This window comes from Arachis duranensis, chromosome 6 (genome assembly GCF_000817695.3).
Source record: "Arachis duranensis cultivar V14167 chromosome 6, aradu.V14167.gnm2.J7QH, whole genome shotgun sequence".
In the NCBI taxonomy this organism is placed as follows: Eukaryota; Viridiplantae; Streptophyta; class Magnoliopsida; order Fabales; family Fabaceae; genus Arachis; species Arachis duranensis.
Window position 1 is genome coordinate 85,482,578 of NC_029777.3, and position 27,795 is coordinate 85,510,372.

Sequence of the window (27,795 nt, forward strand, 5' to 3'; positions counted from 1 at the left end):
ATTCCCATGAATGCCGCCATCTATCTAGCTTATACCACGAAGATTCTGTTGGGGAATCTAAGAGATATGCGCCCGGCCTAAGGTAGAACGGAAGTGGTTGTCAGTCACGTGCGTTCATATGTGAGAATGATGATGAGTGTCACGGATCATCACATTCATCAAGGTGTTGTGCAATGTATATCTTGGAATAAGAATAAAAGAGAATTGAATAGAAAGTAATAGTGATTGTATTGAAACTTGAGGTACAGCAGAGCTCCACACCCTTAATCTATGGTGTGCAGAAACTCCACTGTTGAAAATACATAAGTGAAAGGTTCAGGCATGGCCGAATGGCCAACCCCCATGAAGGTGATCAAAAGACCGAATGGTCAAAAAGACTGAATGGTCAAAAGACTCCTAATACACTAGTAAAAAGTCTTATTTATACTAAACTAGCTACTAGGGTTTACATGAGTAAGTAATTGATGCATAAATCCACTTCCGGGGCCCACTTGGTGTATGCTTGGGCTGAGCTTGATCTATCCACGAGCTGAGGCTTTTATTGGAGTTGAACTCCAAGTTATAGCATATTTTGGGCGTTCAACTCCGGATCATGACGTTTTTCTAGCGTTTAACTCCATGACGTGTTTCTAACGTTTAACTCCAGACAGCAGCATGTACTTGGCATTGAGCGCCACTTTACGTCGTCAATTCCCAAGTAAAGTATGGACTATTATATATTTCTGGAAAGATCTGGATGTCTACTTTCCAACGCCGTTGAGAGCCCACCATTTGGAGTTCTTTAGCTCCAAAAAATCCATTTCGAGTGCAGGGAGGTCAGATTCCAACAGCATCAGCAGTCCTTTGTCAGCCTCCTATCAGAGTTTTGCTCAAGTCCCTCAATTTCAGCCAGAAATTACCTGAAATCACAGAAAAACACACAAACTCGTAGTGAAGTCTAGAAATGTGAATTTAACATAAAAACTAATGAAAACATCCCTAAAAGTAGCTTGAACTTACTAAAAACTACCTAAAAACAACGCCAAAAAGCGTATAAATTATCCGCTCATCTGAGACCTTTATCTAACTATAGTACCTTCTTAGGTTATAGGCGTGCCATGATCTGGGGAGTTCTCATCCCTCGAGTTCGGACAGTCTGTAGTAGCCCTTCCCAAGTACCTCTGTGACTCGGTAGGGTCCTTTCCAGTTGGCTGCCAGCTTTCCTTCTCCGGGTCGAGTTGTTCAAATATCATTTCGGATTAAGATGAGATCATTCTCAGCAAAACCTCTTGGCACTACCTTTTGATTATATCTGGAAGCCATTCGCCGCTTTAGTGCTTCTTCTCTGATCCAAGCTCTTTCTTGGATTTCCAGAAGTAGGTGGAGCTCTTCTCTTTGAAGTTGAGAGTTGGTTTGTTCATTGTAGTGGACTCCTCGGGGAGACCCTTCCTCAACTTCTATTGGAATCATTGCCTCCACTCCGTATGTTAATCGAAATGGTGATTTGTTCGTAGTGGAATGTGGAGTTGTTCGATACGCCCATAGGACTTGTGGAAGTTCCTTGGCCCAGGCTCCCTTTGCTTCTTGTAGTCTCCGTTTCAACCCGGCCAATATGACTTTGTTGGCTGCTTCGGCTTGTCCATTGGCTTGGGGATGTTCGACGGAGGTGAACTGGTGTTTTATGTTCAAGTCGGTTACTAGTTTTCTGAAGCCTGCATCTGTGAATTGGGTGCCATTATCCGTGGTGATGGAGTATGGAACCCCGAACCTTGTAATGATGTTCCTATATAGGAATTTCCGACTTCTTTGAGCAGTGGTATTGGCTAGGGATTCTGCCTCAATCTATTTTGTGAAGTAGTCTACCCCTACTAGGAGGAACTTGACTTGTACCGATCCCTGGGAAAAGGGTCCGAGAAGATCGAGTCCCCCCTTTGCAAATGGCCAGGGTGAGGTTACACTGATGAGCTTTTCCGGGGGAGCGATGTGAAAGTTGGCATGCTTCTGATATAGTGAACACGTCCTTACAAATTCGGTAGCTTCCTTTTGTAGAGTTGGCCAATAGAATCCCGCCCGGAGTACCTTTTTGATGAGAGCTTGCACTCCGAGATGATTGCCACAAATGCCGCTGTGTACTTCCTCCAAGACTTCCGTTGTATTGGAGGTCGGTACGCATTTTAACAATGGTGTTGAGATCCCTCTTTTGTATAGGATGTTGTTTATGATAGTGTAGTAATGTGCCTCCCTTTTTAACCTCTTCGCCTCCTTTTCATCTGTGGGGAGCGCTTCTGTTTTGAGGTAGTTAATTATGGGGTTCATCCATCCTTGATCCCGACCTGTTATGGCTAGGATTTTTTCTTCTTCCGATATTGATGGGTTCTGCAGTATTTCCTGGATGAGGCTTCTATTGTTGCCCCCTGGTTTGGTGCTGGCTAGTTTTGAGAGCGCATCAGCTCGGGCATTTTGCTCGCGGGGTATGTGGCAGATCCTATATTCCCCGAGTTGTCCGAGCTGTTCTTTGGTTTTATCCAAATACCTAGTTGTCCGAGCTGTTCTTTGGTTCTATCCAAATATTTTTTTATTGTAGGATCTTTGGCTTGGTAGCTTCCCGTTATTTGTGAGGTAATGACTTGTGAGTCACTGTAGATGTTGAGTTTCTGAGCTCCAACTTCCCTAGCCAGCTTCAAACCAGCTAATAACGCTTCATATTCCGCCTGGTTATTTGAGGCCGGGAATCCGAATTTCAGGCTGTTCGGGTATGCTCTTAGCTCTTTTTCTTCTAAGCCGAGCTTGTCGAAGGCAGTTTTGAATAAGATGTCGGCGGAGCTTCCTTGGTCAATTAATGTACGGTGGAGGTTGGCATTTGCCAATATGATTGTGATGACCATGGGGTCGTCGTGTCCTGAGATGATTCCGGATGCATCTTCTTTGGTAAATGTGATTGCTGGGATGTCTGGTACCTCTTTCTTGCCTTCGACATGGTATACTTCTTTGAGGTGTCGCTTGCGGGATGATTTGGAGATTCCTCCTCCAGCAAATCTGCCGTGTATCACGTGGACATGTCTTTCCGATGTGCGGGGTGATCGTTCAGATCGTCCGACATCTTCATCCCTTCTTCTTTTTCTTGGTTCTTCGTCCCGCTTGGCCAGGAACCGATCTAGTTTTCCTTCCCTTACTAATTTCTCTATGACGTTTTTCAAGTCAAAGCATTCGTTGGTGGAATGTCCTCAGACTCGGTGATACTCACAGTATTCGTTCCAATTTCCTCCTCCCCTTTTGCCTTTGAGTGGCCGAGCTGGGGGTAATTTTTTCCGTATGGCAGACCTCTTTGTAAACATCTACCAAGGATACCCTAAGAGGGGTGTAGTTATGATATTTTTTGATTTTCTCCCCGAAGCGATCTTCCTTCTTCTTGGATTCTTTATCTTTATCTCAGTAGGCAGAACCGAACCTCGAGACTTCCCCAAGTCGAGAATTCTCCTCCATGTTAATGTACTTCTGCGCCCATTCTTGTACTTCGTCTAGGGATGCTGGGGACTTCTTTAATATAGATTGGCTAAATGGTCCTTCTCGTAGGCCGTTTATGAGGCCCATGATGGCAGCTTCTGTTGGTAGACTTTGTATGTCCATGCATGTTTTGTTGAATCTTTCCATGTAGTTACGAAGACTCTCCCGATCTCCTAGCTTGATTCCTAGTAGGCTGGGTCCGTGTTTGGCTTTGTCCTTTTGTATGGAAAATTTGGCCAGGAACTTTTTGGCCAGGTCATCGAAACTCGAGATGGATTTTGGAGGTAAGTTGTCGAACCATCTAATGGCTGTCATGGTAAGAGTTGTCGGAAAGGCTTTGCAGTGAACTGCATTTGAGGCATCAGTGAGGTACATCCTACTTCTGAAGTTGCTGAGATAGTGGTTGGGGTCTGAGGTGCCATCATACAGAGTCATATCCGGAAGTTTGAAATCTTTTGGAATTTTGGTCTTCATAATTTCCCTGGTGAATGGATCTTAATCTTTGTGAGAGCTATCCTCTGGGGTGGATCGAGTAGCTTTAGTTTTGAGATCAGCTTCGAGTTTTATAAGCTTATCTTCTAATTCTCGGCGTCGCCTTATCTCCCGATGTAGATCCTCTTCTTTTTCGCATTGATGTTGGGCTTCTTTCTCAAGTTGCTTTAATCGATCTTGAAGTGCTTCTATCACCCCCAGATTTGATGAATTTTTGTCGCCATTGGATTTCGAAGTATCTTTAAGTATAGCATCTATGTTCTTGTGCGGAGTTCTATCTTCCAAACCTGAGTCGCGGTAGTTGTCATGGTTGTCCGCCATGGTGTTGGGATGACTTCCAGGTTCCCCGGCAACGGCGCTAATGTTCCGAGGGTTACCTGAAAATGTAGGTCGATCTCGGTCGAGATCTTTTGTATTGGTCGGAGCTGACGTGTCCGGCGGGTGTATTGCGGCCGGAGCTGGTGTGTCCAATTTGTGGAACTGAAAGTGCTGCTAATCCTTTGTCTCTGGAGGGTGGGGGTACCTGCAAGGGACTCCGATGCTTAAGTTAGCAAGGGTATTAAGCAGGTATTGAGTAGGATCAGAATGTGTGTTATACCTAGGTGCTCCAGTGTATTTATAATGGTGTAGAGTGACCCTTTTTAGATAAGATGAGTTAGTTACCTTATCTTATCTTATCTTCTAGGTGAGGTCAGCTTATCTTTCATGGGAACCACCCTTCCCTCGGTAGGCTTGGGCTGCCTTAGGATTTGGGGCGTGTTCCTCTATTTGGGCCCTTTGTTTGGGCTTTCTCGTGACTTGGCCGAGCTCTTTTGAGAAGAGGTCGGATTGTCCTGACCTGAAGAGATCGGTCGCTTTGTCTGTAGAACATCTCGGGTCAGACACCTCGACCCAGGATATGAACAGTATCTGTAGGTAGTATTTCTGTCTTGAGGTAACTGACTTTGGGAGCCATCCATCCTTGATCCTGCCCTATTATGGCTAGGACCTTTTCTTCTTCCGAGATTGACGGGTTCTGCAGCATTTCCTGAATGATGCTTCTATTGTTGCCCCCTGGTTTGGTGCTGGCTAGTTTTGAGAGTGCAACAGCTCGACCATTATGTTCCCGGGGTATATAGCGGACCTCATATTCCCCCGAGTTATCCGAGTTGTTCCTTAGTTTTGTCCAAGTACTTTTTCATAGTAGATCATTGGCTTGCTAGCTCCCCGTTATTTGTGAGGTGATTACCTATGAGTCGCTAAAGATGACAAGCTTTTGAGCCCCTACCTCCTTAGCCAGCTTTAAACCAGCTAGTAGTGCCTCATATTCGACTTGGTTGTTCTAAGCAGGAAACCCGAATTTGAGAGAAAGTTTAATTTGGGTTCCATGATTGCTTTCTATTATCACACCTGCTCCACTCCCAGCTTTATTTGATGAGCCATCTACATAGAGATTCCAATTTGTAGGGATTTTTGGGGTGTCGGTGTATTCCGCAATGAAGTCGGCTAGATACTGTGATTTAATAGCCATCTGTGCTTCATACTGAAGGTCGAATTCAGACAACTCGACTGCCCACTGTAGAATTCTTCCCGCCAAATCTATTTTTTGTAGAACACCTTTTATGGGCTGGTTGGTCCGAACTATAATGGTATGAGCTTGGAAGTATGGACGGAGTCTTCGTGACGTTAATATGAGAGCGTATGCGCATTTTTCTATTTTTTGGTAGTTTAGCTCAAACCCTTGTAGTTCTTTGCTGATGAAGTATATGGGTTTTTGTCCACTTTCGTCCTCTTTGAATAGTGTTGAGGCTACTGCCTGACTTCCTATTGCAAGATATAAAATGAGCGGTTCTCCTTCCTGTGGTCGGGTAAGAACGGGTGGTTGCCCCAGGAATCTTTTGAAATCTTGGAAAGCTTGCTCGCACTCTGGTGTCCATTCGAACTTCTTCCCTTTCCTTAGTGTGGCGTAGAAGGGGAGAGATCTTATGGCTGCTCCGGCTAAAAATCTGGATAAGGCAGCCAGTCGCCCGTTGAGCTGTTGCACTTCTTTGACACAAGTCGGACTTTTCATGTCGAGTATAGCCCGGCATTTGTCCGGGTTTGCTTCTATTCCTCTTTGTGTGAGCATAAAACCCAAGAATTTACCGGCTTCTATTGAAAATGTGCATTTTGCAGGGTTAAGTCGCATGCCATGCTTTCTCATGGTGTTGAACACTTGGGTGAGATCAGACAGTAGTGATTCCTCGCTTTGTGTTTTTACTAGCATGTCGTCTACGTATACCTCCATTAGTTTTTCGATGTACTCTGCGAAGACTTTGTTCATTAACCTTTGGTAGGTAGCTCCTGCATTTTTGAGTCCAAAGGGCATGACAATGTAGTAGTAATTTGCCTTTGGAGTTAAGAATGAGGTTTTTTCTTGATCAGGTGGATACATTGGGATTTGATTATATCCTGAATAGGCGTCCATAAATGATAGGTACTTGTATCCGGAGGAGGCATCCACCAGAGAGTCGATACTTGGGAGTGGATAGGGATCTTTTGGGCAAGCTTTGTTGAGGTCGGTGTAATCGGTGTACATCCGCCACTTCCCATTTGATTTTTTCACCAAGACGACGTTGGCAAGCCATAATGGGTATTTGACTTCTCTTATGAATCCTGCCTCCAGTAGGGCTTATACCTGTTCTTCGACGGCTTGGGATCTTTCTGGTTCGAGCTTTCTACGTCTCTGCTGTACTGGCCGAGACCCTGGATATATTGCCAGTTTGTGGCACATTAACTTGGGGTCTATGCCCAGCTTTTCCGCGACTTTCCATACGAAGAGGTCGACGTTATCTTTTAAGAACTGTATAAGGGATTTCTTTATGTCTCTTTTAAGGGTTGTACCAATATTGGTTATTTTGTCTGGGACATCTTTGATATGGACTTTTTCTATCTCACCTTCTGGTTGTGGACGGAATTCTTCCCGACCTCGATCTCCTCCGAGTTTGATGGTGTGGACTTCTTCTCCTTTGCCTCTGAGGTTCAGACTTTCGTTGTAACAGCGGCGGACCATCTTCTGGTCTCCTTTTATCGTAGCGATTCCTTCTGTAGTTGGAAACTTCATGCATAGATGTGGAGATGAGACTACTGCTCCGAGCTGATTTAGCGTTGTCCGACCTATTAAGACATTGTAGGCTGAGCTTACGTCGACCACGATGTAGTTTATATTGAGGGTCCTTGACCAGTTCTCTTTTCCAAAGGTTGTATGTAGCGAGGTGTATCCAAGTGGTTGGATTGGTGTGTCTCCTAGTCCAAATAAGCTGTTCGGATATGCTTTGAGCTCTTTTTCTTCTAGGTCGAGCTTGTCGAAGGATGTTTTGAACAAGATGTCGGTCGAGCTTCCTTGGTCCACCAGTGTTCGGTGTAGGTTAGCGTTGGCCAATACGATAGTAATGACCATGGGATTGTCATGTCTCAAGATGACGCCAGCTGCGTCCTCTTTAGTAAAGGTGATAGTAGGGAGGTCAGGTGCCTCTCCTCCTCCCTCAACGTGGTATACCTCTTTGAGGTGTCTTTTGTGAGACAATTTGGAGATTCCTCCTCCCGCAAATCCTCCATGTATCATGTGAACATGTCTCTTTGGGGTACGAGGTGGTTATTCTGTTCGTCCAACCTATTCGTCTTTTCTTCTTTTTCTGGGCTCGTCTATCTTACTGGCTAGGTACCGATCTAGTCTCCCTTCTCTTACCAATTTCTCTATGACATTCTTCAGGTTGAAGCACTCATTGGTGGAATGTCCATAGATTCGATGGTATTCGCAATATTTCGTCCGATTTCCTCCTCCCTTTTTGCTTTTAAGTGGACGGGGTGGTGGAATTTTCTCCGTGTGGCATACTTCTCTGTAAACTTCCATAAGAGACACCCGAAGAGGGGTGTAATTATGGTATTTCTTAATCTTTTTATCTCGGGAGGAGTTGAAGAATCCAGATTTTGGGGTTTCTCCTAGGCGAGAGTTTTCCTCCATGTTGATGTATTTTTTTGCTCGTTCTTGTACTTTATTCAGAGATGTGGGATGTTTCTTTGATGTGGATTGACTAAAAGGTCCCTCTCATAGGTCATTGATGAGACCCATAATGGCTGCTTCGATTGGCAAACTCTGAATGTCCAGACATGCTTTATTGAATCTTTCCATATAGCTACAAAGACTTTCCTGATCTCCTTGCTTGATTCCTAGTAGGCTTGGAGCGTGTTTAATTTTGTCCTTCTGGATGAAGAATCTGGCTAAAACATTTTGGCTAAGTCGTCAAAGCTTGAGATGGACCTGGGGGCAGATTGTCGAACCACTTAATTGCTGCTTTTGTTAAGGTGGTCGGGAAAGCTTTGTACCGAGTTGCGTCTGAGGCATCGGTGAGATACATTCTGCTTCGCAAGTTGCTGAGATGATGACTGGAATCTGTTGTGCCATCATATAAAGTCATATCGGGAGGTTTGAAATTTTTTGGGATTTTGACCTTCATGATCTCTTTGGTGAATGGGTCTTGGTCCTTCCAGGAACTATCCTCGTGACTGGATCGAGTAATTTTAGTTTTGAGATCAGCTTCGAGCTTATGGAGCTTGTCTTCTAATTCGCGGCGTCGCCTTACTTCCCTTCGTAGGTCTTTCTCGGCTTCCCGCTGGTATTCGACCTCTTTTTCGAGTTGTTTTAGGCGATCCTGAAGTGCTTCCATTGGTCCCGTGTTTAGGGAGTCCTTGTCTTTGTTAGGTTGAGAAGTATCGTCTAGTGTAACCTCCACGTTCTTATGTGGTGTTCTGTTCTCCACATCAGAGTTGTGGTCGTTGTCCAGGTTGTCTGCCATGATGGTGGGATGACTTTTAGGTTCCCCGGCAACGACGCCAATGTTCCGAGGGTTACCTGAAACTGTAGGTTAATCTCAGATGAAATCTGCTGTTGTGGTCAGAGATACTGTGTCTGACCTGTTCAGAGCTGGTGGCCGGAGCTGACGTGTCCGACTTGTTGGACTTGGCGGAGCTGCTGATCCTTCGTCACCGGAGGGTGGTGGTACCTGCAAGAGAATCCGATGCTTAAGTTAGCAAGAGTATTAAGCAGGATTTTAGTAGAATTATAGTATGAGTTATACCTGGGTGCTCCAGTGTATTTATAATAGTATGGAGTGATCTTCTCTTGAGATAAGATAGTTATCTTATCTTATCTTTGAGTGAAGTCATCTTATCTTCAAGGGAACCGTCCTTATCTTTCTAGGCTTGGGCTGCCTTTAGATTTGGGTCGTGTTCCTATGTTTGGGACTTCTTGGGCCTCTATAGCAGTTTCGGCCGATCTCTTTGAGAAGATGTCAGATATTCCTGACCTGAAGAGGTCGGTCGTCCCGTCGCCAAGCAGCCCGGGTCGAACAGCTCGACCCAGGGTATGAACAGGAGAAGAGAGTGACGATCATACGACAGATAGTTAATCTGGGGAGTGATTGGGGTTGAAGGGTTGAGGGTTGCAATATAGAGCATTGTTGTTTCAGTGGCAGTTCTTAGTGGTTAGCCTTGGCTGGTTTTATGAAAATTGATCTGGATGACATTGTTTGGTTTGTGTTTAGCCTCAGGAGGTTGCGACGGAGTATAGGGAGCGGGCGCCAGTGAGACAGTGGTTGCGCGACGAAGGCTGAAGTTTGTGGCAGAGTTCAGGACAGTGGCTTACGAACGATGGCTGCACAATGGAGGGCAAGGAAGTTTGTACTAATCGGTGTCGACTCCAGCATCAACCCTTTAAGAATCCTTCCAACGGTACGTGTAATGAACTGTGAACCGACAGCGTAATGGTTGTGATCCTCGCAACTCTTCTCCATCATCTTGTAACCTTCTCTGGCAAATGCATTGAAGAACTTCTCATAGCGAGAAACACGGTGCTTCTCGTTAAGGATACGAACCTTCTCAAAGATGAATGGGAGGCCGGTTCATCCGTCAGATGTGGACTCAGGTTGGAACATCAGATGAGTGCAGAGGACGTCGAAATCATAGGGGAGGAGCTCAAGGAGGAGCTTCTTGGGGAATTCTTTGACGAAGAGGACGTCAACAAAGAGAATATTGTGCTAGAGGCACTGGAAAGGGAGCGTGAGGAGCACGCACTCCGTTGAGATTATGGAGCAGCACAGGAGTATTACTTTGGGATGCTCCTCCCATAGGTCATCGTGATTTTTGAAGAATAATACGCCAAGCTTTCTGACTGCGTTGGAGTGGTCAGAGTGGGAATAGGTGAGGACAGTGTGCCCCTGCCGGACTAATGTGGTGGCAAGGAACTGGCCCATGTTGCTGAAGCCGACAATTGCGATATTGAGGCGTTGAGAGATAGTAAACTCCTTGGCGAGGCTTGACTCGTAGTCAAAGAGCTGAGCGACATAGATGGCGCACACGTGGAGGTGTCTGTAGGTAGAGGAAGAGCAACATAGATTTGATTTGGATGGTAGTGACAATCTGGAGGAGAGAGTGACCATTTACAACGGATAATGTAATATGGGAAGTGATTGGATGGGGTTGAAGGGTTGAGGGTTGCAATGCAGAGCATGGTTGTTTTGGCGGCGGTTCTGAGTGGTTAGCCATGGATGGTTTTTTGAAAATTAATCTAGACGACATTGTTTGGTTTGTGTTTGGGCTCGAGAGGTTGCGATGGAGTTCAAGGAGCTAGCGTCGGCGAAGAAGTGGCTGCGCGACGGAGGTAAGAGGTTGCGACGGAGTTCAGGACAATGGCTTCGATGTTCAAATGGTGGCTGTGCGATGGAGGGCAAGGAAGTTCATACTAATCAGCATCGACTCCGGCATCAATCCTTCAAGAATCCTTCCAACAATATGAGTAATTAACTCCGAAACGGCGGCATAACCATCATGATCCTTGCAACTCATCTTTACCATCCTAAAACCTTGTTTGGAAAACGCGTTGAGGAACTTCTCACAGCAAGAAACATGGTGCCCTCGTCGAGGATACGAACTTTCTTGAAGACGAAGGGGAGGCTGGTCCATTCGTCAGGTGCAGAGTCGGGTCCAAACATCGGTGAGAGTAGAGGACGCCGAAATCGGAAGGGAGGAGCTTCTTGGGGAATTCTTTGACGAAAAGGATGTCAAAAAAGAGAGTGTTACGCTTGAGGTGCTGGTGAAGGAGCGTGAGGAGCACGCGCTTCGTTGAGATTATGAAGGAGCAAAGGAGGATCACTTCGGGGTTTTGGAAGAACAATACGCCAAGATTTTTGGCTGTGGCGGAGTGGTCGGAGCAGGAGTGGGTGAGGACGGTGCGGCCCTAGCAGACTAATGTGGTGGCAAAGAACTGGCTGAAGTGAGAATATGGATAGGAGGATAGAGTGACGGTTGAGGATACGGCAAACAGGGTAATCTGGAGAGTGATTGAATGGGGTTGATGAGTTAAGGGTTGCAATGGAGAGCATAGTTGTTTCGACGTCGGTTCTGAGTTGTTAGTCATGGCCGGATTTCAAAAATTTGATCTGGATGACGTTGTTTGGTTTGTGCTAAAGCTCAGGAGGTTGTGATGGAGTTCAGAGAGCTGGCACTGGTGTGACAGTGGCTGCGCAACAAGACAAGAGGTTGCGACGGAGTTCAGGACAGTGGCATCAAAGTTCAAACGATGGCTGTGCGATGCAGGGCAAGGAAGTTTGTATTAATCGGCGTCGACTCCGGCATCAACCCTTCAAGAATCCTTCCACCAGTATGCGTAATGAACTGCAAACCAATAGTGTAATGGTCGCGATCCTCGCAACTCATCTCCACCATCCTGTAACCTTCTCTTGCAAACGCATTGAGGAACTTCTCACAAGGAGAAACTCGGTGCTCCTAGTCGATGATACGAACTTTCTTGAAGATGAATGGGAGGCTGGTCCATCCTTCAAATGCAGACTGAGGTCCAAATATCGGGTGAACACAAAGGATGTCGAAATCGGAGGGGAGGAGCTCAAGGAGGATCTGTTCATCAGATTTCTCTGGCAACATAGACCTCTTTGGCAAAGCAAGGACCTGTTCTTCATTTTCAGATGCAATCAGCTAAAAGGCTGCTTCTTCAATGATTCAAAAGCCAAAATCTTTCTAGTTGCTCCCTGGCATTTAAATTATACAAGAATAAGATCAGAGTGAGATCATTTCTGGATGTTGCTCACAAAGATTATCTGCGTTGCTGAAACATGAAACCCCCAACTCTCGAGCCACATCAGAGTAGTCTGATCTAGAATATGCTGAAACCTCATGACCTTGACTAACTATAGTTTTCACAAGGAACTGACCAAAGTTTCCAAAACCAACGATTGCAATCTTGAGCTTTGTGTTCTCATCAGACGAGCTAAATTGTTTGAAGCGAAACTACTTAGCAGAGCAACATCATTGGATCTGCATTATTAGTATCATTACTCATTAATCATTATTACGTATTAACCCTTTTCCCATCACAAGAACAACATCTTCCAAATTCAAAATAATTAAGTTGCATGCTCTCAATCTCAACAAACACAAACACTCTCTAAAACATCAATCACAAATATTCACACAATGTAGCAAAAATCCCTGAGATTTTTTTCAAGTTCCAAATATCAAATACCTGGAATGCAGCAATGTAGATCCATTACGAGCTCACCGGAGCAGTGCATGGTTGTTACTTCCATCCAGCTGATGCAACCTTTCACCGTTCTCCATCATCTGATTCTTGACCTCATGATGAAACTAATAGCAGTAAAGTGATTCCAAATATCGCACCTAAATACATGATCATTCTGCTCTACTATTATCGACGCAGCAAGCTAGACATGGAATGAAAACTAAGAAATATAAGGGAGTTACAATATATTGAGAATTACAACATTTTTCTTTTAATTTCAATGGGACAGAGCAGCCAAACTTTGAGATTATTGAATCTGAAATTTTAGAATTAACTGATTTATTTAAACTTACTATTAGAATAATTGGGACCTACAATGCCTACCAATGGGATGGAAATCTTTGGCAATAATTCATTTGGTGTCTATAGTTTTTGAAAGAGGTGATGACGCATCATTGTCTTTAGATTTTTCTAGAAACATAGACCTCTCTGGCAAAGCAAAAATCTGTTCTTCATTTTCAAATAGCTGCTTTCGGTAAATACTATGTAATCAGTGAAAAGTTACTTCTAAATTATTCAAAAGCCAAATCAAATCTTTCTAGTTATTCCTTGGCATTTAAATTATACAAGAATAAACCATAGTACAGATCAAAACTATCCCCCACGGTATTTTTCACCAAACTCAACAAAGTTTCATAACCCTTTGTGTTGATTGGTGTTGTCTCTAATCCCGATTTTTCTACAAATCTTCCTATTTGTGTGTAACAAACTGGGATTCAGCTGATGCCAATCATATTCAACACAAGACATTTCAACGATCGGGCATCCTTCACTAGAAAAAATGTCGAGAAACCAATAACATCGCAATATTCTTGATTCTTCGTTCCCAATTCTAACTTTGTCATAAACAAGAGGAAGGTTTTTCTAGCCATTCTTTCCACTCTCCGACCTAAACATGGGATGTGTGTAGAGAACAAAAAATTAGGATGCAAGTGTTGAAGAAAGATGTTTCTAGGAATCTCTTTGACGGATAGTACATCAACAAACAATGTACTTCTCTTCAACCTTTGGAAAAGTAATGATTTAAGAACATTAACCGTCGATAGGAAGGAAATGCAGAGTAAAATCACTTCTAGATGCTGCTCACAAAAATCATCTGTGTCGCTGAAATACGAAACCCCCCACCTCCTGAGCCACATCAAAGTAGTTTGATTTAGAATACGCCAAAAACCTCATGACCTTGACTAACTATAGTTTTTACAAGGAACTGACCAAAGTTTTCAAAACCAACTATTGCAATCTTAAGTTTTGTGTTCTCCTCAGACGGGTTAGAATTGTTTAAAGCGAAACTACTTAGCAGAGCAACATCATTAGATCTGCATTATTAGTATGGTTAGTCATTAATAATTATTATGTATTAACCCTTTTCCCATCACAAGAACATCTTCTGATTTCAAAATGATTAAGTTGCTTGCTCTCAATCTCAACAAACACGAACACTCTCTAAAACATCAATTACAAATATTCACACAATGTAGCAAAAACTCCTGAGATTTTTCAAGTTCCAAATATCAAATACCTGGAATGCAACCATGCATATCCATTATGCGCTCGCCGAAGCAGTGCATGGCTGTTATTTCCAACCAGCTGATGCAACCTTTCACCGTTCTCCATCAACTAATTCCTGACCACGTGATGCAACTGCGAATGGAGAGTGTAACACCCTCACTATCAGAATATCACGCTTCTGGCTGTGCCACTCTGATAGCAAGAAGCATTACGACGACTTCATATATCTAATAATAAAATAGGTGCTTTTTGACTCAAAATTGTATCTTTGTTTTCTTTGAAAAAAAATAAAAAAAAAATACTTTATCTTGTAAGAGGGATAGAAGTTATACGTTTTGTATGTATATTATTCTTATAAGCTATTTATGTAGAAAGTTTTGTATTTATGCATATGCTTGTTTGCTTTTAAGATAAAGTTTTTTTTCCAGTTTTTTCTAAAGAAAACAGCATATGGTTTCGAGTCAAAAGCTCCTATTTTATTATTAGATATATGAATTCGTCGTAATGCTTCTTGCTATTAGAGTGACGCAGGCGAAAGTGTGACATTCTGATAGTGAAAATGTTATAGAGAGCATGATTGTTTTGGCGACAATTCTGAGTAGTTAGTGGTGGCTTCAGAGAAACAGTGAAGAGGACTCTGAAATCGTGACAGTCACAACTCACAAGTACAATATACGAGGGGACTATTTGTAAGATGATTTTTCTATCTTTTTTCTTTATCTTTAGAGTTTAATTTGGATGTAAGGACATTTTACATAATAGTTAACAAATATATTTAATTTGTTAGATGATTATATATCTTAAATTTTAAATTTTAAATCATTTATGTATTAATATAAAAAATAATTATTTTGTTATTTTATTATTTAATTAAATATATGTATAAAATTATTTTATATCAATAATGTCTAAAAATCAATTTTTTAAAAAATTAGATAAATTAATTTTTTTATAATTACTTTACAATATAATAAATGATAGAATAATATTAATTAATATCAATTTCTGTTTTAACTTTGTTCACCTAATTTACAATAGTATATATTTGAATGAGTTTTTATATATTTTTAATGGATTTAACTAATTTGTATCCTAAGAATAAGTGTTAAAATTGTAAATTAAATTTTTATTAAAATATATAAAAAAAAATTTAAATTTTTCAATGTATTTTTTTTGTATTCATTAAAGCAATATTTAAAATTTTTTATTAATAATAGTCTTATTATATAATTTTAATGCACATATTAGCTAAACTTATTTTAAAATTTTCCATGTTCGTTATCTTTAAATTTAATGACTTTATAAATCAAACACCAATCTAAATGTGCAATAATTGTTTCCTTAATAAGTTTATCTTATTAATTGTTTATGGGTTTAATTAACATAATATACGATAAAATTACTAATTAAAAAGTCTTTATAAAATAGATGCACAAATTTTAAACTTTTAATACATTTATTATATCTTTGTTAAAGTAAAATATTTAAAAAAAATATTACTAGTAATTTTAACTTATATCCAAATACGTGTTAATTAAATCCTTTGTTTATTACCAAAAAGGTGTTTATGCTGCCATTAACTTTAATCTATCTTTTTTTACGTTAAAAATCATATATAGCAATTTAATATACGTTTAATGTTTAATTAGTAATTCCTTCTTGAACATTCTTTATGTATAATTCTTATTAATTAAATAAATTTTAATTATACATATTTTAATGTTTAACATTAATGAATAATAATACATGAAAATTATGTTTGATTTGCTTGTGTTGAACATTGTTCTTATGAAATTGTTGTAGAATTGATCTTAATTCTTTTTAAAATTTAGCCGTCAGAGATTTGAAAAAGTAAGAAGAAAGGTCTTAAGCTTTTTATCATCCTGGCGCCGAGCTATTTTTTTGCAGGACCTCTCCTACAATATTGTCACCGCAGTAGAGTTTAACCATGTTTGATACAAATCCAAAATTTCTGAGACAAAATTGAAATAAAATAAAATTTACAGATATTTTTAAAACTTTTGTCAAACTTTAGCAACAAAAAATATACTTTACCATAAATTTAATATTAATTTTTTATTTTTTTATTAAATAATTTTTATATATATAAATTAATTTATTTTAATTTTTCATGGATATAAATTTAGTTGTATATAATTTCAGATCTTTTGTCGCCTAAATTTTTTTACTATATGTCCAAAAGAAGTCCAAATTATTAAAGACTAAAATTCCTTACCAATACCTACTTATATATTTTCTGAAATTGACATTTTTTTTTTGGATTTATTCTGACTTAACGGACTATTTATATTAACCAAGTGATGTACTATTGGGATTGATGTTTATTTTTCACTTATAATCGAATTTTTTTCGCCGCTTTTTTTTTTTAAATGTTAAATTTTAAAATTATAATACTTTAATTTTGGTTTGTAAATTATATATTATGACATAAATATTATAATGATGATATTAAAGAAGTTAGTGTAAAAATTGTGAGAAATGTATTAACACAGAGAAACTTTTAAACCGGTTGCGTGACATCCTTGAGCTTCCTTCTCATTGTTTCCACTCAATGACAGCTTTTTTATATTTCCACCGTATGAATAATTTATAGTATATCTTAGTGACTATATTGAACGAAACAACAAAGTTCCACTTCCGTACCGAAGAATACTAGAACCGCTTCCTATTTTATAATATAGTGAATTATACGCCATGTGAATTGTTGATCTATCCTATACTATAATAATTAACAATTAAGTATCACTGCAAATGAACAATGCAAAATCCGGATACCTATCGTTAACTAAGCTGAAATATCAATTTAATATTAAGTAGTACATTGTTTATTTTACTACTTTATCGTTGTGAAATAATTTCCCTTGCTGGTTAGGTGAAATTCGATTAAACAAAATTCTTATAGATCATATAATTCTTTGTCGAGAAAAAAAATGGATTAATAATTTTCTTTTCTTTTTTGTAAATTGTTCGTTTGTGGTCAATGCAAGTCCAAAGTGGTACACCTAGTTGGCTTTTTTTTTTGGTCTTGTGCATTACACCCCCACTCACACACACTACTACTACTAACATGAGTTCTATATTTTTCATTGAGGATTCGAATTCGAATGAAGCTCCCAAGAGGCAGGTGATGTTGCCATAGATCCAAGGCCTCGGCTGCACACCTAGTTGGCTTAAGTTTTGGTGCCTGCAGAAGGTTTTAAATATTTGATAAAGATGCATAAGACCCACAATATTAATTTTTGGTCAAGAAGGCCCACAATTTTAATGTTTAATCCCATTTAAATTTGGGCCTGTATTCGTTCTCCCAAGTCCCTAACATTATACATGCTGAAATGGTTCCAACTTAAGTGCACACCGTTAACCAAAAAAGAAAAAAAGTGCGGGTTCTTTGATGATAAGGCTTGTGGGTCTGTTCTACTTGGTGGTGAGTTTGTTGAGCTTCACTGGAGTGAATGCTATGCATGGAAGGGAAAGTAGTGGACATGAAGCAGTGAAAGGAATAATGATACATGGTAAATCTCACATTGGAAGGATTGATGATGATTTTGTCTGTGCAACTCTTGATTGGTGGCGTCCTCAGAAATGTGACTATGGAACATTTAGCTGGGGTCATGCTTTTCTTCTCAACCTGGTATTCTTTCTTTGTTTCTGCAGATCAATATGCTTCTGATATTGCTGCTTTAAGAAACATAATCATGATGTATATAGAGGGATTAGGCATAAGCCACTGGTCATTGCTCCAGGTGGCTTCTATAAACAAATTGGTTCCAGGAATTTGTAAACAAATCTGGTAAATCTGTTGATGTGGTATCTCATCACACATTATATAACCTCGGAGCAGGTATCATCCACCAAATAGGAATACTAATGTTATAATATTTGACCAATGTTTATGAATTTTGGTTATAACAAAAGCTACTACTTTATCTTACATTCAGGAGTTGATGAGCACCTAATTGAAAAAATTCTTGAACCATCATATCTTGACGAGTGGCTAGCACATTCAGTGGCCTCAAAAACATACTTCAAAAATCAGCAACCAGAGCAAAAGCATGGGTTGGTGAGGCAGGAGAGGCTTACAACAGTCGCCACCATCTTGTGTCTGATGCATTTGTCTACAGCTTCTGGTTAGTTCAACTAACTCACCTTGATTTTTTTTCATTTTTATTTTTGTTTTTATTTTATTTTATTTTATTTTTTTTTGTCATTGGAGATTCTACAAGCATTTGCTCTAATGTTAATACATCATAACACAGGTATTTGGATCAGCTTGGAATGTCGGCTGTTTATGACACCAGAACATACTGCTTTTGTGTCAAATCCAGATTATTATAGATACCAAATATTAAATTTCATAGTTGAAGGAGGACCAGCATATTATTGTGGACTATTTTCATTTTAGCTTTCAAGTGTCATTCTCTTCAGAAAAATATTGTGTGCTAATTATACAACCTCGCACATACCTTTCTACCATTGGTTGAGGGTGTAGACTTATCATATGCAGATCACACATTCTATCCAATGGTGAAAAGATGCATTGTTTAGATATATAAAAAAAAAATGAGTACAAAGATTTGCAATGTTTGTGTTAGAAACTCAATGTGAAATCCAACTGTGACAAAAATAATGAGTCTTAAAATCACCATTTTTAATTTTACTATTATTGAATCAATTACACTAATGCTTGCTACTTTGGCATATATGTAATGAGGGAGCATACACTTACCACATTCCCAACCAGCAATGCTGTAATTCTTTCTTACAATGTAACGGATAAAAGATTCGGCATTGAAGAAGTTCCATGGTCCAACTGCAGAACCAGATTGTATGGTTCTTCCAACAAGAGCATTCAATCCAAAGATAACCTTAGCCCTTAGCCCTTAGCCCTGAAATATACCTATCATTAATGTTAAACTTGTTACTAACGAGATGATTCAAAATCTATGAATAATTGGATATTATTAAGTTTTAAATTTTTTTAAAAGATAATTAATAGAACTATAATAAAATCTTATATAATTCAACCAAATATATCAAATCACACATTATTCAAATACAAATTTAACATAATAACATACACATAAAATTTCCAACATATAAATTAAAATAAAATGAATTAGAGTTACTTACAAAACTTATATACATAAGGACATTTAAGTAAATTATTTTTTGTGGAGATTTCACAGGTCCCGTGGGGCGGGTACCTCAATCCCCTCCCCCGTCTCCATTTATTCATGGGGGTGGGTCTCCATCCCTATAGAAATTTTGCATGTCCCCGTTAACCTCCTCGTCGTAGGTAATTCGAGCGGTATCCATGGGCGCGGATTTTTTTGCCATCCCTCAGCATTGTCCATGATCACACTTCACAGCAGTTTTCATGATCATTTCCTGCTTTCACGTTATACCTAGTGAATATTTGCATTTTAAGTCACTCAATTCCTACAAATATCCCACTTTTATCTAAAGTATCTATATTTTTCATTTCAATGAATATCTCACTTCAGATTCAGAAGGGGAGCTTTAGAACAACAATTGAGTTGTCTCCGTGTGAACCCAGGATCACGGGTTAAAGCTGTGAAAACAGCCACTGATTTAATTATTAGGTTAGGCTGCGTACATCATATCCTTTGGGTGCGGCTCTTTCCCAGACATCGCCAATAACTGCATTGGCACCTAAATACATGATCATCCAGCTCCACTATTATCGATGCAGCAAGCTAGACATGGAATGAAAACTAAGAAATATAGAGGAGTTAAAATATATTGAGAATTACAACATTTTTCTTTTATTTTCAATGGGACAGAACAGCCAAACTCCAAGAATTATTGAATGTGAAATTTTAGAATTAACAAATTTACTTGAACCTACTATTAGAATAATTGGGGCCTGAAATGCTTACAAATGAGATGGAAATCTTTGGCATAAATTCATTTGGTGTCTACAGTTTTTGAAAGAGGTGATGATGCATCACTGTCTTCAGATTTTTGTGGCGGCGTAGACCTCTCTGGCAAAGCAAGGATCTGTTCTTCATTTTCAAATAGATGCTTTCGGTAGATACTATGCAATCGTCCGAAAAGTTGCTTCTTCAATGATTCAAAAGCCAAATCGAATCTTTCTAGTTGCTCCATGGCATTTAAATTATACAAGAATAAACCATAGTACAGATCAAAACTATCCTCCACGGTATTTTCCACCAAACTCAACAAAGTTTCATAACCCTTTGTGTTTATTGGTGTTGTCTCTAACCCCAGTTTTTCTAAAAATCTTCCTGTTGTGTGTGTAACAAACTGGGATCCAGCTGCATACCAATCGTGTTCAGCACAAGACATTTCAACCATCCGGCATCCTTCACTAGCAAAAATGTCAAGAAACTGACAACATCGCAATATTCTTGATTCTTCGTTCCCAATTCTAACTTTGTCATAAACAAGAGGAAGGTTTTTCCAGCCATTCTTTCCACTCTCCGGCCCAAACATGGGATGTGTGCAGAGAACATCAAAATCAGGAGGCAAGTGTTGAAGGAAGAGGTTTCTAGGGAACTCTTTGACGGATAGTACATCAACAAACAATGTACTTCTCTTCAACCTTTGGAAAGGTAATGATTTAAGAACTTTAACCGTCGAAAGGATGGAAGTGCAGAGTAAAATCACTTCTGGATGCTGCTCACAAAGATCATCTGCGTTGCTGAAATATGAAACCCCCAACTCCCGAGCCACATCAGAATAGTCTGTTCTAGAATACGCCAAAACCTGATGACCTTGACTAACTATAGTTTTTGCAAGAAACTGACCAAAGTTTCCAAAACCAACGATTGCAATCTTGAGCTTTGTGTTCTCATCAGACGGGCTAGAATTGTTTGAAATGGAACTACTTAGCAGAGTAACATCATTGGATCTGCATTATTAGCATCATTACTCATTAATCATTATTATGTATTAACCATTTTCCCATCACAAGAACATCTTCCAAATTCAAAATGATTAAGTTGCTTGCTCTCAATCTCAACACGAACACTCTAAAACATCAATCACAAATATTCACACAATATAGCGAAAATTCCTAAGATTTTTCAAGTTCCAAATATCAAATACCTGGAATGCAGCAATGCAGATCCATTACGAGCTCGCCGGATCAGTGCATGGCTGTTACTTCCATCCAGCTGCTGCAACCTTTCACCGTCCTCCATCAACTGATTCCTGACCACGTGATGCAACCGCGCAATGAGCTGCTTCCTGAGATCCTCAAACGCCAAATCAAGCTTCTCCAGCATCTCCAAAGAATTCTTATTAAACATGAACAAACCATAATACAAATCAAAGCTATCCCTAGCAGTGTTCTCCACCAACCCCAACAAACTCTCGTACCCTTTCGTATTAATCGGCGTCGACTCCAACATCAACCCTTCAAGAATCCTTCCAACGGTATGAGTAATGAACTGCGAACCAGCAGCATAACGATCATGATCCTCGCAACTCATCTCCACCATCCTGCAACCTTCTTTGGCAAACACATTGAGGAACTTCTCACAGCGAGAAACACGGTGCTCCTCGTCAAGGATACGAACCTTCTCGAAGACGAATGGGAGGCCGGTCCATCCGTCACGTGCGGACTCAGGTCCGAACATCGGGTGAGTGCAGAGGACGTCGAAATCGGAGGGGAGGAGCTCAAGGAGGAGCTTCTTGGGGAATTCTTTGACGGAGAGGACATCAACGAAGAGAGTGCTGCGCTTGAGGCGCTGGAGAGGGATCGTGAGGAGCACGCGCTCCGTTGAGATTATGGAGGAGCAGAGGAGGATCACTTCGGGATGCTCCTCACATAAGTCGTCGGGGTTTTGGAAGAACAATACGCCAAGCTTTTTGGCTGCGGCAGAGTGGTCGGAGCGGGAGTGGGCGAGGACGGTGTGGCCCTGGCGGACTAATGTGGCGGCAAGGAACTGGCCGAAGTTGCCGAAGCCGACAATTGCAATCTTGAGGCGCTGGGAGATAGTGAACTCCTTGGCGAGCTTTGACTCGTAGTCGAAGAGCTGAACGGCGTCAATAGCACGCACGCGGAGGGGTCTGTCAGTGGAGGAAGAGCAATAGGGATTTGATTTGGGTGGTAGTGAGAATGTGGATGGGAGGAGAGAGTTACGGTTGAGGATACGACATACAGTATAACTTGGGGTGTGATTGAATGGGGTTGAAGGGTTGAGGGTTGCAAAGGAGAGCATGATTGTTTCGGCGGCGGTTCTGAGTGGTTAGCAGTGGCCTCAGAGAAACAGTGAAGAGGACTCCGAAACCGTGGCAGTCACAACTCACAAGTACAATCAAGGATCTGAAAACTGAACCAATCATCAAACCGCTCGAGCTACTGGTTCATCGGTTTAGAAGTTCAACCGGTTCAACCGTTGTTCAACTGAAATAACCGAATTATAATAAAATAACATCAAATTATAAATAAATATACAAAAATATAAATATATTCTGTTATAAATCTTAAATATATACAAATTAAAAGTATAATTCCAATTAAAATCTCATAATCACATTTAAATACAACACGAGTCAAATATAAAAAACCAAATATTAAAGGTCAAAACTTATATAAGTATAAAATTTATATATATGAAATTTAAGATAGTTACAAGAAACAAAAAAAAATTCATCGAATTAACCAAACCAATAATAAATATTCGATCATCTACTTATCTGGTTAATTGAGTTTATTCAGTTAATTCAATTCATCTATTTCTTCATTAAAAACAAAGATGACAAATTTATTTCTTCTCTAACAAAAGACTGATCATAATGAACAAATAGAAACTCCGAAAAACTTTTAGCAAAATTTTCAAAATAATTTTCAGCTGATCACAATTTTAGCAAAATTTCAGCACAATTTTAACAAAGATTAACAATCTTTTTCCAAAAATTAACTAAAAAAACCAGCAGTGAACTAATCATTCAATGATTCAATCAACACCAAAAATACAGAATATAGAGTACAGAACAGCACTGGAGCATAGCTAATCATTCAATGATTCAAGTTATGGAAGGAAAAGCTCTAAGATGGTTCAATCATCGCTAACGACCAGATATGCTTTCAATCTTGCCAGAATCAAGCAATAATTCAGCAATCATCAACCACAATTTCAGATCTAAAACCAGTAACAGCAGAAATTATCAAGGTTCTGAGAACCGGACCGATCATCGAACCGCTTTAGTCATCAGCTCATTGGTTTAGTAGTTTAACCGGTTCAACCGTGGTTCAACTGAAAAAATCGTTTTGGAGTTATATCTTTGAAGTTTCAAATAACAGAAGCAGCAATCATTCAAGAAATGAACCCTTTTCTCTTCAAACTCTCTACAATTTCAGTAAAATAAACTACTTTTCATGTATTTGCATACAGTTTTAGTCCAAAGCTTTAAAAAATATGCTTTTAACTAGCTTCTTAGTACAATCAGTTTTTAACATGTAAAATTAGAAATACAAAAATTGTAAAATCCTTAAACTTATATTTTAATTAAGACTAAGATTAAGTAGCCCAGCTAGTATAAAAAAATATACTAAGTTTCAATTCCAAATCTAATTGACTAACAACTGCTGCATTATACATGATTGCGAAGTACTCCAAAAGTGTATGAAATATTGAAATGCACCATTCAATGCAACAAAAACCTATGCAGGATGCACTGTACAACAAAAGTATAGTTCAGGACTTGTATATGGAAAAATAAGATAGTAAATCAAAAATAAAATTTTTTCACCATATCACCATATTTAAAAACTCATATATCCACCTTAAACTAAGACAAATAAATTAATCTCAGAATTAAGCCAGTCATAATGCAGCACAATTTGTGAAACTTAATGACACACAAAAGTCAGTCTTAAGACCCAAATAAAAGGGTGCTTATAGAACATAATTCATATTTCCTAGCACTAGTATAACCTGATTCCTAATAATTCAAAGGCTAGATTTATTAATGCTATTGTGCTAGAATAAAAGATCTAATTTCCCTAACCCAGGTAGAAGCAGTCTATTTCCAGCAAGGTTGGGAATGTTTTGAACAAAATATTGGTATTCAATTAATTATTAAGACAGTCACAATTTATGCATAATTAAATCACAAAACAATAAAACACAAACCAGCACATCATCAGCTCATCACTACCCAAAAATATCACAAAACACAACAGCAGAACAGAGCAGCCAAAGCTAATCAATAATCATTAATCAAATAATCAATCAATAAAAACGTAAACATTCAATAATCATTCAATGATTTCTGAAAAGAGCATAAAAAAGAAACAAGAACAAGTGAGCACTGACTGCGGCGGACGAAGCTCAAAGAGACAAGCCCTGACTGCGGCGGATGGTGGCAAACACGGCTGCTCCCTGCGGCTGTGGTGGAGGCTAGGGTTTTTCTCTTGGTTGAGCTTCTGATCTCTGAACTCGAAGGAAAGAGATTGGAGTGGAGAAGGGTTTTCTTCAATAAAATCACAAAACATTCAATAATCAATTAATCATCATGTGATTTGATTTCTGAGCAGAGCATTAAAAAAATTTAAAAAAAAAAACGAAGAACAAGTGAGCAGTGAGCACTGACCTTCGGTCTGAGACGGCGAGCAAATTAGTAATTATAATGAAGCAGCAACACAAATTCGCCAACAACAGAACCAACCGCAACAACTAGAAAACTTCATGCCAACAATAACTTCAGAATCCAATTTCAGAACACAAACTCAGCTCAGAATCTTAAAAATTAACTAAAAAATAAAGATGAAACTGAAGAAATGGCCTACTGGTGAGACGCCGAGGGAGGAACGGCGGTGACAGAGTGAGCTCGGAGAGAGTGTGAGCTCGGAGAGAGTGTGAGCTCGGAGTAACACGGCGCTGACAATGACCTCGTAGAGATAGAGAGAGATCTTGAAGAGAGAGACGCCGAGAACAGAGCTCGTTACGGCGAGGAGACGACAGCCGAGCAGGAGCAGTTCGCGACGGCAACGAGAAGAGCTCCGAGCAGAGATTCCACCGCGAGGAGAAGAGGGTGAGTGGCAGAGACGTTCAGCGACGGCACTCTCTATCAGTCACAAATCCAGTGGCGACGGCGAGCTCTGGCCGAGGAGAGGAGTTCGGCAATGGTAGGAGCTGCCGCCTGCTGCAGCTAGTGGTGGCTGGCTGATGAGTGTTGATGATGAGTTGATGAATCGCGGGACTGGAGAGGCCTTTAGGATTAACTGGTTAAGAGTGGGTGAGTGAGTGAGTGGAGGCTATAGGGTTGCCGTTTGATGTTGCTTTTCTCAATCAGGAAGGGGCTGGAAGGAGGAGTGAGTGAGTGAGGTCGCCAGGGTGCTGCAGTTTGGTCAGGGAAAATTTTTGAAAATCGGATAGATTTTGGTTCGGTTCGACCGATTGATTTTCAACTGATTTGACGGTTCAACAACAATTTTCAAGTTTGATGGTTATAGTTTCTAATCGGATCACAAATTTTATCGGTTCATAGTTCAACCGATTCGATCCAACTTATTTTCAGAACTTTGAGTACAATATATGAGGGGTTATTTGTAAGCTGAATTTTCTATTTTTTTCTTATTTTATAAAATTTAATTTGGAAGATTTTTTTAAATATTATTTTATTTATCAATATATATAATTTGGACATAATTTACGTTTTCTTTATCTTATTATTTATCTCATTTATTGTAAACAAATTAATTATATCTCATTTATACTGTAAATAAAATAAGACACGTAATATGTGAGAATTGACGTATTTTATATATTGTTTAGGATGTAAATAAAATATATTCATAATTAATTTATTTATATTATAAATAAAATATATATTTATAAATAAAAGATATAATTTTTAAAATAATAAAAATATTAATAATTTAATTTAAATCAATTTAAAAAAATCAATATATTTTATTATTATTTTGATCGAATGAAATATTAACAAAGGTTGTAGTTGCATCATTAAATTTGAAAAAATTTCAAAAATAAGAGCAGTTTGTTTGTTTCATTGGGGTCAAAATCCTGTCCCACTCCGAAATGTTTTCCAATTTTGCATCAACTATCTCTTCCCTTTTCTATTATATTATTTAAACAGTCATTCTTCCTTTTGCATAATTCATTCAAATTTTTAAACTTTCTGATTTTTTTTTAATTTATTTTTATTATTTAATTAAATTTCAAACTACCCACTATTTTTTAAAGAGAATTTGAAACAACACATTCCCATATTCATTTGAAAATTTGAAACATTACGCTATTTTTTCTAGAAGAGCGAAGAAGGAGTCTCTACGTTAATTGAATATTTTAATTTTTTTTACCATATAGTTACTTTAAAAGATTTTTTATTTTTATAAATTAAATAAAAATAATAATTATTGAAATAAATAATTTATAAAATATTTACTGAAATAAATATTTCTCTTATCTCGTTTACAATGTAAACGAAATAAGCCAGATAGACGCAACACATATATATCTCGTATTCTTGTTTACAGTATAAACGTTTGTAATGTAAACCAGATATACATCTCACTTACAATGTATTTTAAAAAAAAATTAAAATAATAAAAAATATTAATAATATCAATCATTCAAATTTTTAGCATGTAATTAGTACATAAAAAGGTTGGTAAAAAAAATAAAAATGGAAAGATGGAAAGCCAATTCTTAAAAAGAGGTTGACGGGGATAGTGGAAAGAGACTGAAACGGTTATCGTGCATCAACTTCACCCTTCTTATCTTTCAATTTTTTAGAAATTGCATAATTACCATATTTATTTTTATCATGGAACTTTCCTTAAATAGGTACGAATTTTTTGTCTTTTAAATTTAAATCAATCCAATTGAATTATAATTTAATCTAAATTTTTTTATGTACTATTTTTAAGTACTAATTAATCAAACATATCTATTTTAATCTCTTCTACCAGTCTTTTTATGTACTAATTACATGCTAAAAATTTGGATTATTAATATTATTAATATTTTTATTATTTTCAACAAAATTTTTAAGAAATACATGTATCTCATTTAGACTATCGTTTACAGTGTAAACGAGATAAGAGAAAAATATTTATTTTAGTAAATATTTTTTAAATTATTTATTTTGATGATTATTATATTTATTTAATTTAAACAATAAACAAAAAATTTAAATAAGTAATAGAAGAAGATATCAAATTAAAAAATTGAAAATTGAATAAATTTAATAAAATTTTTATGTACTCTTCTAAATATTAAAAATTTAAGTATACATATTTCTTGTACCTGTTATAAATTTAAAAATAAATATAAATAAAATTTTTATGTATTCTTTTAAGTATTAAAATTTGGATTATTATAATAATTTTTTATAATAATATATATATTTCGTTTACACTATAAATGAGATATGTGTATTTTTTTTTAACTCTAAATAAAATAAGATACATTCATAATTATCTAATTTACACAATAAACGAGATAAGTCAAATTATATAAATTGATAAATACGCTACGAATCCATATTTCAGTAAATAAAATCGTTAAATTATTTATTTTAAAAAAAAATCCTAATTTGAATGTGAGGATATTTTACATAATAGTTTATAAATACATTTAAGTTTTTAAATGATTATATATCTTAAATTTTAAATTTTATATTATTTATGTATTAATATAAAAAAATAATTATTTTTTATT

At 38.2% G+C, this 27,795-nt stretch overlaps 2 protein-coding genes and 1 pseudogene across 9 annotated transcripts; 1 reads left to right on the forward strand and 2 right to left on the reverse strand.

The window, feature by feature from the left end:
• Positions 1-11,562: 11,562 nt before the first annotated feature.
• Positions 11,563-14,200, reverse strand: LOC107494393 (arogenate dehydrogenase 1, chloroplastic-like; annotated as a pseudogene).
• Positions 14,201-17,497: 3,297 nt separating this feature from the next.
• On the forward strand, positions 17,498-18,734 carry LOC107494417 (uncharacterized). 2 transcript variants are annotated; one of them, XR_008010718.1, is made up of 3 exons: positions 17,498-17,747; positions 18,055-18,243; positions 18,373-18,726. XR_008010718.1 is itself a non-coding variant. In XM_052263420.1 (2 exons), the coding sequence occupies exons 1-2, from the start codon at positions 18,003-18,005 to the stop codon at positions 18,516-18,518; spliced, it is 387 nt and encodes a 128-aa protein (XP_052119380.1). In that variant the 5' UTR covers positions 17,498-18,002; the 3' UTR covers positions 18,519-18,734. The 2 variants fall into 2 exon arrangements, 1 of the variants encoding a protein (XP_052119380.1); XM_052263420.1 differs by having other exon boundaries at positions 17,498-18,243; positions 18,373-18,734.
• A 61-nt stretch (positions 18,735-18,795) lies between these two features.
• Positions 18,796-25,524, reverse strand: LOC107494416 (arogenate dehydrogenase 1, chloroplastic). Of its 7 annotated transcripts, none has more exons than XM_052263419.1 (6): positions 24,900-25,524; positions 24,704-24,811; positions 24,427-24,583; positions 21,209-22,511; positions 20,017-21,011; positions 18,796-18,995 (listed from the first exon to the last, which is right to left on the reverse strand). In XM_052263419.1, exons 4-5 carry the CDS (start codon positions 22,324-22,326, stop codon positions 20,045-20,047), a joined length of 2,085 nt encoding a protein of 694 aa, XP_052119379.1. In that variant the 5' UTR covers positions 22,327-22,511; positions 24,427-24,583; positions 24,704-24,811; positions 24,900-25,524; the 3' UTR covers positions 18,796-18,995; positions 20,017-20,044. The 7 variants fall into 7 exon arrangements, with proteins under 7 accessions (XP_052119379.1, XP_020980648.1, XP_020980647.1 ...); XM_021124989.2 differs by having other exon boundaries at positions 18,796-19,002; XM_021124988.2 differs by having other exon boundaries at positions 18,796-19,013.
• Positions 25,525-27,795: the final 2,271 nt, after the last annotated feature.

What these genes read in the sequence shown, in the direction of transcription:
- LOC107494417 (XM_052263420.1), top strand. Translation starts at nt 18,003, where the DNA reads ATGTTTATGAATTTTGGTTATAACAAAAGCTACTACTTTATCTTACAT. An exon ending in GCATTTGTCTACAGCTTCTG is followed by an intron (nt 18,244 to 18,372) that starts GTTAGTTCAACT and finishes ATCATAACACAG; the next exon opens with GTATTTGGATCAGCTTGGAA.
- LOC107494416 (XM_052263419.1), bottom strand. Translation starts at nt 22,326, where the DNA reads ATGCTCTCCTTTGCAACCCTCAACCCTTCAACCCCATTCAATCACACC. An exon ending in TCTGCATTGCTGCATTCCAG is followed by an intron (nt 21,012 to 21,208) that starts GTATTTGATATT and finishes CTAATAATGCAG; the next exon opens with ATCCAATGATGTTACTCTGC.